The following is an 11,759-nucleotide window of genomic DNA, read 5'->3' on the forward strand; positions in this document are numbered from 1 at the left end:
GGTCTCTACCTCAGCCCTACCCAGCAGCCCGGCGCAGCCGCCCGCGGGGAAGAAGAACGGTGGCTCTCCCGCAGGGCCCGCCCCTCCCACAGGTCGGTTGCCCCCACACCCCCGTCCTCCGGGCGACGACCCTTCCCCAGCGCACACACACACACACACACACACACACACACTTTCCGACCGGTGCAATAGATGCTGACTCAGCAGCCCCAGTTCCCGGCCAGACCCAGTCAGCAGTCCTGGGCCCGGAGCCAGTGGGATGCTGCCTCTTGCAGCCCCAGGCCTTCCTTTTCATAGATAAGGAAGCTGAGACCAGAGTCAGGAGGAGGGGAGAAAGAGGTGCAGACAAAGGCACTGACACTAAAAGGTTCAGAGCAGGACTGTGTGTGCAGGAGAGAGTTGGGGGCAGGAGCTAGAAGGAAGGAACAAGAGACTGCGAGGGCGAGAACTCTGCTGAGGCTGTCCGGAGGAATGGGGCCGGGGCAGAGGCAGGCCGCCTGACCTCCAGATGTGGGAGCATAGAGGAGAAAGGCAAGGGGATGGCAGTCCAGGAGGGCTTCTCAGAGGAGGCATGTGGAGTTGGGTCGTTGCTCACAAAGAGTGGGCATCTCTGAATCAGGATTTGCTGAAGGGGGGTGGGGGCAGCCAAGAAGGACACTGCGTGTGCAAAGGCACAGGGCGCCAGGCATTAAAATGTACGGCGTTTCCTGGAGGTCCCTGTGGAGCTTGAGTGCGTGGGGAGCTAGTGGCACCTGCCCTGGAAGGCCCTGTGCTGAAGGGCAAGCGGGACACAGGTCCAGCCCTGGGAGGCCTGAGCACCAGGCAGGCATGGTTTTGAGTACAGAATATCGCCGCCCAGAGGGCAGATGCAGTGATGGAGGTGGCACGGGGGCTTTTGGAGACTGAGTCTGGAGCTAAGGAGGGCTCCTCGAAGGGCATCTGAGATGTGAAGGAAGGATGGGAATTAGGCAATAAAATCAGAGGTGGTGGTGGGTGGTATGCTGGGGAGGGGACAGCCAGTGCAACGGTCTAGAGCAGGGGTGGGCAAACTTTTTGACTCGAGGGCCACAATGGGTTCTTAAACTGGACCGGAGGGCCGGAGCAAAAGCATGGATGGAGTGTTTGTGTGAACTAATATAAATTCAAAGTAAACATCATTACATAAAAGGGTACAGTCTTTTTTTTATTTCAATATAGAACAGCCGAACAGGCCGGATCCGCGGGCCGTAGTTTGCCCACGGCTGGTCTAGAGGTAAAGAACCACACTCAGCTCTTTGGAGCTGCCAAATAGTTCCTAGTGGCTGGGTGTAGCTCTCCATTGGAGGGGGTCAGAGGAGGCCGGCCAAGCATGTGGTCACATCAGGAAGGAGAAGGAGCCAAGGAAGCGGCTGGAGAGGCAGGTTGGGATCAGACTGTGCAGGCCTTTCAGTCCATGCTCAGCTCCGTAGATACTTGTGGTGGAACCTGCTGTGGCGTGCAGACCTTCTTGGGATGGCAGACCTCTCCACCTGGGATTTCATGCCATTCTTCCCTTCCCCGGTGCTGTTCTCCTTGGTCCCCAGGGGCCTCACGACAGCATGTCCGGATTCGTGTCATCAAGAAGAAAAAGGTCATTGTGAAGAAACGAAAGAAGCTAAGTAGCCCCAGTCCCCTGGTGACTGCCAGGCCTCCGGTGACCACTAGCCCTACAGGGACCATTGATCTTCCTGAGGTGCAAGAACCAGGTACTGTCCCTCCAGGGGCCCTGCCCAGATATGCAGCCCCTGGGGCACCTAGGCACTAACGTAATGACCTCACCAACATAGGCATGCCCCGAGCTGGGCCAGCTTAGACCCAGCTTCCCACATGCCATAAACATCTCTCTCTCGTCCTGTGCCACTGCTCTGTCCCTGCCCCCAGGCTGTCCACCTTTGGGCCTGGAGTCCCTTCGAGTTTCAGATAACCAGCTTGACGCATCCAGCAGCCAGTCCGTTGGTCTTGGACCACACCGAGGACGGCTCAATATCCAGGTCAGCACCTTGCTCAGAGCAAGGCAACCCCTAGACCCTTCTTTCCTGCCCTCCCCCTCAATTCTAGTCCATCCCACCCTGCCCACCTGGGCCTGATCACCATTTTCTATGCCCACAGTCAGGCCTAGAGGATGGCGATCTGTATGATGGGGCCTGGTGTGCTGAGGAGCAGGATGCTGAGCCGTGGCTTCAGGTGGACGCTAGGCACCCTGTCCGCTTCTCAGGCATTATCACCCAGGGCAGGAACTCTATCTGGAGGTGAGGTGGGCTAGCCCCAGGCCAGGGATTCATGGGCTGGGTGGGAGTCCTAAGGGCCACTGATGATCTCTCCCCACCCTTCCTGCCAGGTACGACTGGGTCACCTCATACAAGGTCCAGTTCAGCAATGACAGTCGGACCTGGTGGGGGAGTCGGAACCGCAGCACTGGGATGGATGCGGTGCGTAGTGCCATGTGGCTTGGGCCCTCTATGCTGAGAGTTGGGCACCCAGCCCATTTTAGGGTGCTGGGCTGGCCTGGGGACAAGGAACAGATTCCCACTTGGGCATTCCAGGAGAAAGGGGTTCAGGATGAGTGGCACCAAGCAGGCAATCTCAGGAGCCAGGCTGCTTTGGAACACGCCCGTATTCTCCCCAAATACTTCTTCCATGGGGTGGGTGCCACTTCATGCCATGGCTTCCTGCTGGAACACCCCTTGTGGCGATGGGTCTCTGGTTCTTGCATCACCTCTCACCTCCCCATCTCATGGACACTTTTATACGTCGGGCTATCGTGTGGGGTCCTGGCTGGTTTTAGGTTTGGCTGCTTCTGAGTCATGTGGCCATATTTGTCTAATGAGCTGTGAGCCAGCCAGAAAGCATGGCTGCCTAGGGCCGCCCTTTGGCAGGATGCCAAGTGCAAATTTTTACCCGAGTCCACCAGGGTGGGTCTGATGGGGAGTTTGGGTCCTGGGCCAGGTTGCTGGGGTTCGAGCAGCCCCATCAAAGTACCTGACACTCCCAGGTATTTCCTGCCAATTCGGATCCAGAGTCGCCAGTGCTGAACCTCCTGCCTGAGCCCCAGGTGGCCCGCTTCATTCGCCTGCTGCCCCGGACCTGGCTCAAGGGAGGCGCATCTTGCCTCCGGGCTGAGATCCTGGCCTGCCCGGTTTCAGGTGGGCAGTCGGACAGGGGCTGGGTGGGCAGGATGCACCCTTCACTGTGAACTTACCTTTAACCATGAACTTGCCCTTCACCAGATCCTAGCGATCCATTCCCTGAGACCCCTGCATTGGCATCCTCTGACCCTCTGGATTTCCGGCATCATAATTATAAGGCCATGAGGAAGGTCAGACTTAACCCCTGTGACCAGGAGGGAGGAGCTGCCTGCCTCAGTCCCCTTCTCACCACAGCATAACCTGCTGTGACTACCCTCATGTCCCCTCTCCCACCCTCGCTGTCTCACCTTTCTTTCCTGTTGACTCATAAACTCTGCTCCAATTTCCCTTGTTACAGCCCTTTCCCTGTCTGAGCCTTTCTTCACTTCTGCTGCTCCCCGCCTGTCCTGTGCCATGGGGTCCCCATTTGTCACTGGCTTTTTTAAGTTCTTCCATGGCCACATGGGGTCTGACCCCTGGGTCTCACACATCACACTCTACCCCCCCCTGCCCCCCCGCTGCAGCTGATGAAGCAGGTGAATGAGCAATGCCCCAACATCACCCGCGTCTACAGCATCGGGAAGAGCTACCAGGGTCTGAAGCTGTATGTGATGGAAATGTCGGACCATCCTGGGGAGCATGAGCTGGGTACTGGCAGGTGGGGTGGGAGAGGTAGGCGCCCATAGGGCTCTGGGCACGAGCCAGCCGTGAGCCCCTGTGTGTTCCCAGGAGAGCCTGAGGTGCGCTATGTGGCTGGCATGCACGGAAATGAGGCCCTGGGGCGGGAGTTGCTCCTGCTCCTGATGCAGTTCCTGTGCCGTGAGTTCCTGAGAGGGAACCCACGGGTGACCCGGCTGCTCAAGGAGACACGCATTCACCTGCTGCCCTCCATGAACCCTGATGGCTATGAGACTGCCTTCCGCCGGGTAAGCCACCTGGGCCGAGGGCCACCCTGCTCCCTCTCCCCTGGTGCTTGGAGCCTGCGTGGCTGACCAAGCCCCCATTCCTGCAGGGTTCGGAGATGGTGGGCTGGGCAGAGGGCCGCTGGAACCAGCAGGGCATTGACCTTAACCATAATTTTGCTGACCTCAACACACCACTGTGGGAAGCAGAGGACGACGGGTTGATGCCCGACACTGTCCCCAACCACCACCTGCCCTTGCCCACTTATTACACCCTGCCTAACGCCACTGTGAGTATTCTGGGGGCAGTGGTGGAGGGCCACCCTGGAGACCCTTGTCTCTGACTCCCACCTGTCCTGACCTGCCCCTGTCCAGGTGGCTCCTGAAACTCGGGCGGTGATCGAGTGGATGGAGCGGATCCCCTTTGTGCTGAGTGCCAACCTCCACGGGGGCGAGCTTGTGGTGTCCTACCCATTTGACATGACTCGGACCCCATGGGCTGCCCGCGAACTCACACCCACCCCGGATGATCCTGTGTTTCGCTGGCTCAGCACCGTCTATGCTGGCACTAACTGGGCCATGCAGGAACCGGATCGCCGACCGTGCCACAACCAGGACTTCTCCTTACATGGCAACATCATCAACGGGGCTGACTGGCACACGGTCCCTGGGAGTATGTGCCCGAGGGTGGCGTTACCCGTCCCATAATCGTTCCCCAATCAGAATCTGCTGTCACATACAGCGCTGGTGTCACTTCCCACTGGGGAGTGTCGCTCAGAGGAGGGTACCAGGAGGGCAGGCTGCCTGCCACCTTGGGCTCCAGTGTCTGTGGTTCCTCTAGGCATGAATGACTTCAGTTACCTACACACCAACTGCTTTGAGATCACTGTGGAACTGTCCTGTGACAAGTTCCCGCACGAGAATGAACTGCCCCAGGAGTGGGAGAACAACAAAGAGGCCCTGCTCACCTACCTGGAACAGGTGGGACCCGAATCCTCACCCCCAGCCAGCCCGTCACTCACGACTGACCTGCTCTCCATTCAGGTTGCAGCTCCCACCCCGGGGTCATCCATCCAAGGTCCCGCAGCCCGCATTCTGACTCACAAGATGCCAGGGACCAGCAGGTCGGCGTGGAGGGCTATAGGACAGGAAGCACAGTTTGCCAGCGAGGCGGCGTCAGACACTGTTTACCTGTGGGAGTGGACCCCACAGCAGTCTAGGCTGTGGTCCACAGCGTGCTCCCGAGCTGTTCTCAGAAATGACTCACATTAGGCCAGTGCAGGAAGTGCTGCGGTATAGATGCTTCAGATTCCACAGGAACTCATGTCCCTTGCCCTGACTCTATAAGGATAGCTTCCAAGGGTTCCAAAATGGCAAGTTCATAGCCAGGGTCATTGAACTTGGGGAAGCCCGATGATGCTCCTTCCTACCAGGGAGTTATAGTTCTCCCAGTCCCGGTGTAATTTATCAATAGGAGATATTTTTATCAGAGTCTGTCACCTAGGAACATAGACATACCAACTTTATCAAGTTTGCAGGGAAACAGCCAGAAAAATGAACTGTAGGTCCCAGTCTCATGCAGAAGGGAAAGGGTTTGATAAGCTTTCCCCACACAGGTGCGCATGGGCATTGCAGGATTTGTGCGGGACAAGGACACGGAGCTCGGGATTGCTGATGCTGTCATCGCCGTGGATGGGATCAACCATGATGTAACCACGGGTGTGTGTGGCGGGGAGGGGATGGTGGAGGTGTGGGAGGGCTTTGGGCTGGGTCAGAGGCTGAGGATCACTGAACCCTGATCTGGCTTTTCACTCCTCTCAGCGTGGGGCGGAGATTACTGGCGCCTGCTGACCCCAGGGGACTATATGGTGACGGCCAGTGCTGAAGGTTACCACTCAGTGACACGGAGCTGCCGGGTCACCTTTGAAGAGGGCCCTGTCCCCTGCAATTTCCACCTCACCAAGACTCCCAAGCAGAGACTGCGAGAGCTGCTGGCAGCTGGGGCTAAGGTGCCCCCAGACCTCCGGAGGCGACTGGAGAGGCTGAGGGGACAGAAGGATTAGCACTTCCGGTCAGCTGCAGAGCCTTGGGCAGGCTGGACCTGTCCAGAACTGAAGGAGGGGGGACGAAGAGTGGGGAGGGAGGGACAAAGTGGGGAAAAGGTGCTCGGGCTCATTAAAGCTATGTGGCCCCTCAGCCAGTCTTTCTGTGAACTCTGTGTCCCAGATCCTCTGCCTGGGCCAGCCCTCAGCTCTCCGTCTTACCCCATCCTATCCTGCACACACTTGCGTACTCTCATCAGTTGATTTCTGGAAAAATAGAGTGAAAAAAGGACCCCACCTGGGTTCCTTTTTTTTTAACTTAGGGTTTGGCAGGGCAACTCATCAAACCATCAACTTCTGCAGCTGGTGCCATACAGAGCTGTGGAACATTCTGGAAGCACCTGCTCAGTGCCAAGTATGCAAGCAGTCCAGGATAGACAGTGCCCCTCCCCACCCCCCAAACCTGGGGCTCCCAGTCAAGGATGGGACCGTTCAGTACAGTGTGAGGTGTGCCGAGGTAGAGGCTGGTTGCTGTGGGAGCACAGATAGGGGAGTCACATACTAGTACACGTGAAATACAGCACTGCAGATCACCGGGGACTCAAACAGTCAAGGTTGTGATAAAGGTGATGGTTCTAGGAGTTTAGGTAGGAGGTGGGCCAAGTGTGGAGATATGGACAGGGACACCTCCAAGAAGGAGACAACCAAGGATAGAACAGCTTAGCATTTGAATTTCCTTCACCAGCCATTTTTGGAAAGTGGTGGTACAAATGGTAGGATTTGATTAGTTTCAGACTGAAGGGGAAGTTGTGTGTCAGCCTGTGTTTGGCCAGGAAAACAGCCCACTCTAGGTATTTGAAGCAGAGGAAAATGTAGTGCTGGAAATTGGATATCAAGGGGTTGGAAGAATTGAATGGAAAAAAAAAGGGAGGGGGAAGGGAATTTCCCCTAGAATTCAGGAAGCTGAGGACACATGTTCTGGCGTCTGTAAGCCTGTGCTTTGCTGATGTTCGTGCTCCGGTGCCAATGACCTGGGGCCACCTATGATCACTGTGGTCACCTGCCTTGGCTACAGCTCTGAGCAGAAGTTCTTCCTCCCGCTTTCTAATCTCCAACCTCTGAAGTCCACTGGCAAATATAACTGTAACCCAGCTTACAAGGAGGCTCACAAAATGTATTTTCCAGGCTCCCTGCACCCCTGCAATTTCGAGGAGAGCTTGCAAGGGCAGGAATGGGGCAAATACTAACAGGTAACATGGTTCGAAGACAGCCATGTAGCCTTTTGTTATGTAAGCTCTGCCTAGTGCTGGGCTGTTGTACTCTTTCTGTTTCCTGAGGTCTCTCTGTCTCTGCCTCTCACATTTTCAATCTGAGATCACCACAGGGATATGGTGCCTTATCTCCCTGCTCCCTGTTCCCCCCTACCTCCCCCACCTCCAACTCCTCTTATACAGCATCAACTAAAAAAAAATTTGTTTTTATTCATCGGAGTTTAATATACATAATGAAAATACACATAAGTGCACAGCTTATTGGCAGAGTGGATTAAAAGACACGGCTTGACTGTATATTGCAAGAAACTCACTTCAAATATAAACATCTAAAGGCATCTGAAAGGAAGAGAATGAAAAAAGATGTATCATGCAAACAATCAAAGGAAAGCAGGAGTGACTATCTTAATATCAGATAAAGTTGACTTCAGGACAAAGACAATTACCAGAGACAGAAAAGGACATCATTATATAATAACTGAACACACCCAGGATTGTCCCTTGGGTAGCCTAGAATCAACTAGTTCAGCAAAACTGAAATGGCATGTGAACTCCCCCAGCTGAGGTTCAGGCTTTGGATTTTCCCCAGTTCTAGCAAGACATGCCCCTGGCCAGAAAGCTGCATGGCTGCCAAGGGGTTCCCAGACCCCTCCTACTTCCTCATAAATATGTAAAGTTAATAGGAGTGGGGCCCTCCTCCTGGAGCTCTTTTAACAGTGAGATGAGCCCTGTCTGGCTTAGCAGCCCACCTTTTGGATAAAGGGACTTTGGGGCAATATATGCGTTCTCCCAACGCTTTGCCTGAAAGTTCCCTCAAATACACTCCGAACAATTGTGTCCGCACCATGTGTCATTAGAGGCGTTTGCCTTTGCAGTTCTCTTGACCTATAGACAAGATGGAGAACCGTTCAGCATAATCTAGTAAAACTGAAGACACAGATGTCCCCGTGTACAATGTATGTTATAGAGAAACTCTTAGATGTGCAAAAAGGTACATCTATATAAATGCTTATAGCAGCCTTATCTGTAATAGACCCAAATTGGAATCAGCCCAAATGTCCATCAAGAGGAGGATGTAGCCCAGCCGGCATGGCTCAATGGTTGAGCGTTGACATATGAGCCAGGAGGTCACGGTTTGATTCCTGGTCAGGGCACATGCCTGGGTTGCAGGCTCGGTCTCCAGTGTGGGGCATGCAGGAGACAACTAATCAATGATTCTCTCTCATCATTGATGTTTCTATCTCTCTCTCACTCTCCCTTCCTCTCTATAATCAATAAAAAATATTTTTTTAAAAAGAGTAGAATGTAGAATAAAATATGGTACATTTATGTAATGGAATTGTATACAGGAATGAAAATAATCACTATACACACACAACATAGATGACTCACAAAAACACTTTTGAGTGAAATAAGCAAAACACAAAAGGAAAACTGATTTATGTTGTTTATGGATGTATGAGTGATAAATTGGTAAAGAAAATCAAGAACATAATTATGATAAAATTCAGGATAGTGATTGATTCTGGGGGAGCCATAGGATGACAATCAGGGAGGAGGACATGGGGGTTTCTGGAGTACTAGCGATATACTTTTCCACCTGAGGATATTTTTTCCATTGCTTTTTAGAGAGAGTAGAAGGAAGAGAGAGAGAGATAGAAAGATCAATTGATTGCCTCCCACACTCACCCCGGGGCTGGCGATCGAACCAACAACCCTTTGGTGCAGCAGTTGCCAACCTTTCGGACCTCACGAACCACCAGTGGTCCGAGGCCCACCGGGAGCTTTGGTACACAGGCCAATGCTCTAACCACTGAGCATACTGGGCAGGGCTAAAATCTAGTGGGGGTTTTTTTGTTGTTGTTAATCCTTACCCAAGGATATTTTTCACCAGTGGTCCGAGGACCACCAGGAGCTTTGGTACACAGGCCAATGCTCTAACCACTGAACACACCGGACAGGGCTAAAATCTAGTGGGGTTTTTTTGTTGTTGTTAATCCTCACCCAAAGATATTTTTTCATTAATTGTTAGGGAGAGTGGAAGAGAGAGGGAAAGACAGAGAGAAACATTGATGTGAGAGAAACACATCAATTGGTTGTCTCCTCCAGGAGCCCTGACCAGGGCCCGGGCGTGGGAGGAGCCTGCAACCAAGGTATGTGCCCTGGACCAGAATCAAACCCAGGACTCTTTGGTCCGCAGGCCGAGGCTCTATCCACTGAGCCAAACCGGCTAGGGCTAAAATCCAGTTTTTTGATGAACATTTCAGGGAGTCACACGTATAGATTCATAGGCGCAGACATAAAGAGTTCCCTTGTGCTGTCCCTTTGTATTCAGATTCCCCTCCCATTCCAACTCTAGGCGAACACGAATCACTTGTCTGGTCCTATATTTTTGCATTAATTCAATGAACTCTTAGCAAGATAAACTCAAAGAAATCTATATCTAGACATAGAATTAAATTGTCAAAAGCCAAAGACAGAGAGAACCCTGACAGCAGCAAGGGAGTGAAGTGACACGTCATGTACAGGGGACAAAACAGAGAGTTCTTTTGTCCATTAGACAAATTGGGTAGTTGTATTCTTATTTTTGAGTTTTGAGAGTTGGATACATGTCCTTTGTCTGATATGTGATTTGCAAATATTTTCTCCCGTCTATGGCTTGTCTTTTTATTCTCTTAATAGTGTTCTTTGCAGAGCAGAAGTTTTAAATTTTGATAAAGTTCAATTTGTTATTTTTTATTTTGTAGATATTTTTGTGTCCTATTTGAGAAATCTTTGATTAACCATAAATCATGAAGATTTTTCCTATGTTCTCTTCTGAGAATTTTACATATTACATTTAGATGTAGAAGCCCTTTTGAGTTAGTGTTTATATATGTGAGATGTAAGTCAAGGTTTCTTGTTTTTGCGTACAAAGGTCCAGTTTTCCCAACACCTTTTGTTGAAAAACTGTTCTTTCTGCATTGGAATGCCATTCGTGTGGGTTTATTTCTGGAATTTATAGTCTGTTGCATTGGTATGTATCTATCCTTTCACCAATACCACACTGTCTTTATGACTGTAGTTTTATGACACATCGTAAAGTTGGCTAGTATGCACATGCAAAAAAATGAAATTGGCCCCTATTACAAAAATTAGCTCAAAAATAGGTCAGCCCAGCCAGTGTGGCTCAGTTGGTTGAGCGTCATCCCATGCACCAAAAGGTCACTAGTTTGATCCCTGGTCAGGGCACATCCCTGGGTTGTGGGCTTGATCCCCAGTAGAGGGCGTGCAAGAGGTAGCCGATCCATGGTTCTCTCATTGATGTTTCTCTCTCTTAATCTCCCTTCCTTTCTCTTTCTCAAAAAAAAAAAAAAAAAAAAAAAAAAAAAAGGGAAAAAAAGTTTTAAAAAAATGGATCAAAAGTCAAACTTAAGGGGATTCCTGTTTTCTTCTAGGAATTTTATAGTTTTTGATAACTTCTTGGATATAACACCAAAAGTACAGGCAACAAAAGAAAAAATAATTTAGTAAAACTGAAGGGGAAAAATAGGCTGACACACAACTTCCCCTCCAGTTGGAAGCTCTACAACTGGAAGGAAAGAAAGAACATTGAACATTAGACTTCATCAAAATTAAAAACTTTTGTGCATCATAGAATACTATAAGAGAGTAAAAGTACCACAGGAGAGTGAAAAGAGAATACAGAGATTGGGAGAAAATATTTATAAAAATTTAAGTATTCAAAATATATAAAAACACCTACAACTCAACAACAACAAAACAAACCAATTAAAAAATGGGGAAAGGACTTGAACACATTTCTTCAAAGGAGATATACAAATGGCCAATAAGTACACGAGAAGATGCTCAACATCATTTGTCATTAGCGAAAAGCACATCAAAACCACAATGAGAGAGCATTTCACATCCGTTACGATGGCTATTACCAATAAAATGGAAAATAAGCGTTGGTAATAACATGGAAAAATTGGAACCCTTGCGTGTTGCTAGTGAGAATGTAAAATGTTACAGTTGCTGTTGAAAAGATTTTAGTGATTCCTCAAATGTTAGATGTAGAATTAACAAATGACCCAGCAATTTTACCCCTAGGTATATCAGATATACCCCAAAAATTTTAAGCAGGAATTCAAACAGATATTTGTATACCAACGTTCATAGAAGCATTACTCACAATAGCCAAATTTACATTTAATGCAATACTGGAAGTCCTAGCAAGTTTAATAAGGCAAGAAAAAGAAATAAAAGGCTTAATATTGTTAAGGAATCAATAAAACTGTCCCTATTCACAGATGACATAATCATCTATGCAGAAAATCCTACAGAATCCATTTTTTTAAAAGTGTCTAGAACAGAGATGGCGAACCTTTTGAGCTCGGCATGTCAGCATTTTGAAAAACC

At 50.3% G+C, this 11,759-nt stretch overlaps 1 protein-coding gene across 1 annotated transcript; it reads left to right on the plus strand.

Annotated features, from left to right (window-relative positions):
- The first annotated feature begins 1,265 nt into the window (after positions 1-1,265).
- CPXM1 (carboxypeptidase X (M14 family), member 1) lies at positions 1,266-6,243 on the plus strand. The gene is made up of 13 exons (XM_014546517.1): positions 1,266-1,724; positions 1,900-2,009; positions 2,128-2,267; positions 2,357-2,447; positions 3,011-3,161; positions 3,246-3,334; positions 3,668-3,791; positions 3,873-4,069; positions 4,156-4,335; positions 4,421-4,718; positions 4,887-5,026; positions 5,662-5,764; positions 5,867-6,243. The coding sequence occupies exons 1-13, from the start codon at positions 1,349-1,351 to the stop codon at positions 6,106-6,108; spliced, it is 2,241 nt and encodes a 746-aa protein (XP_014402003.1). The 5' UTR covers positions 1,266-1,348; the 3' UTR covers positions 6,109-6,243.
- Positions 6,244-11,759: the final 5,516 nt, after the last annotated feature.

Source organism: Myotis brandtii, unplaced genomic scaffold (assembly GCF_000412655.1).
Source record: "Myotis brandtii unplaced genomic scaffold, ASM41265v1 scaffold45, whole genome shotgun sequence".
NCBI lineage: Eukaryota > Metazoa > Chordata > Mammalia > Chiroptera > Vespertilionidae > Myotis > Myotis brandtii.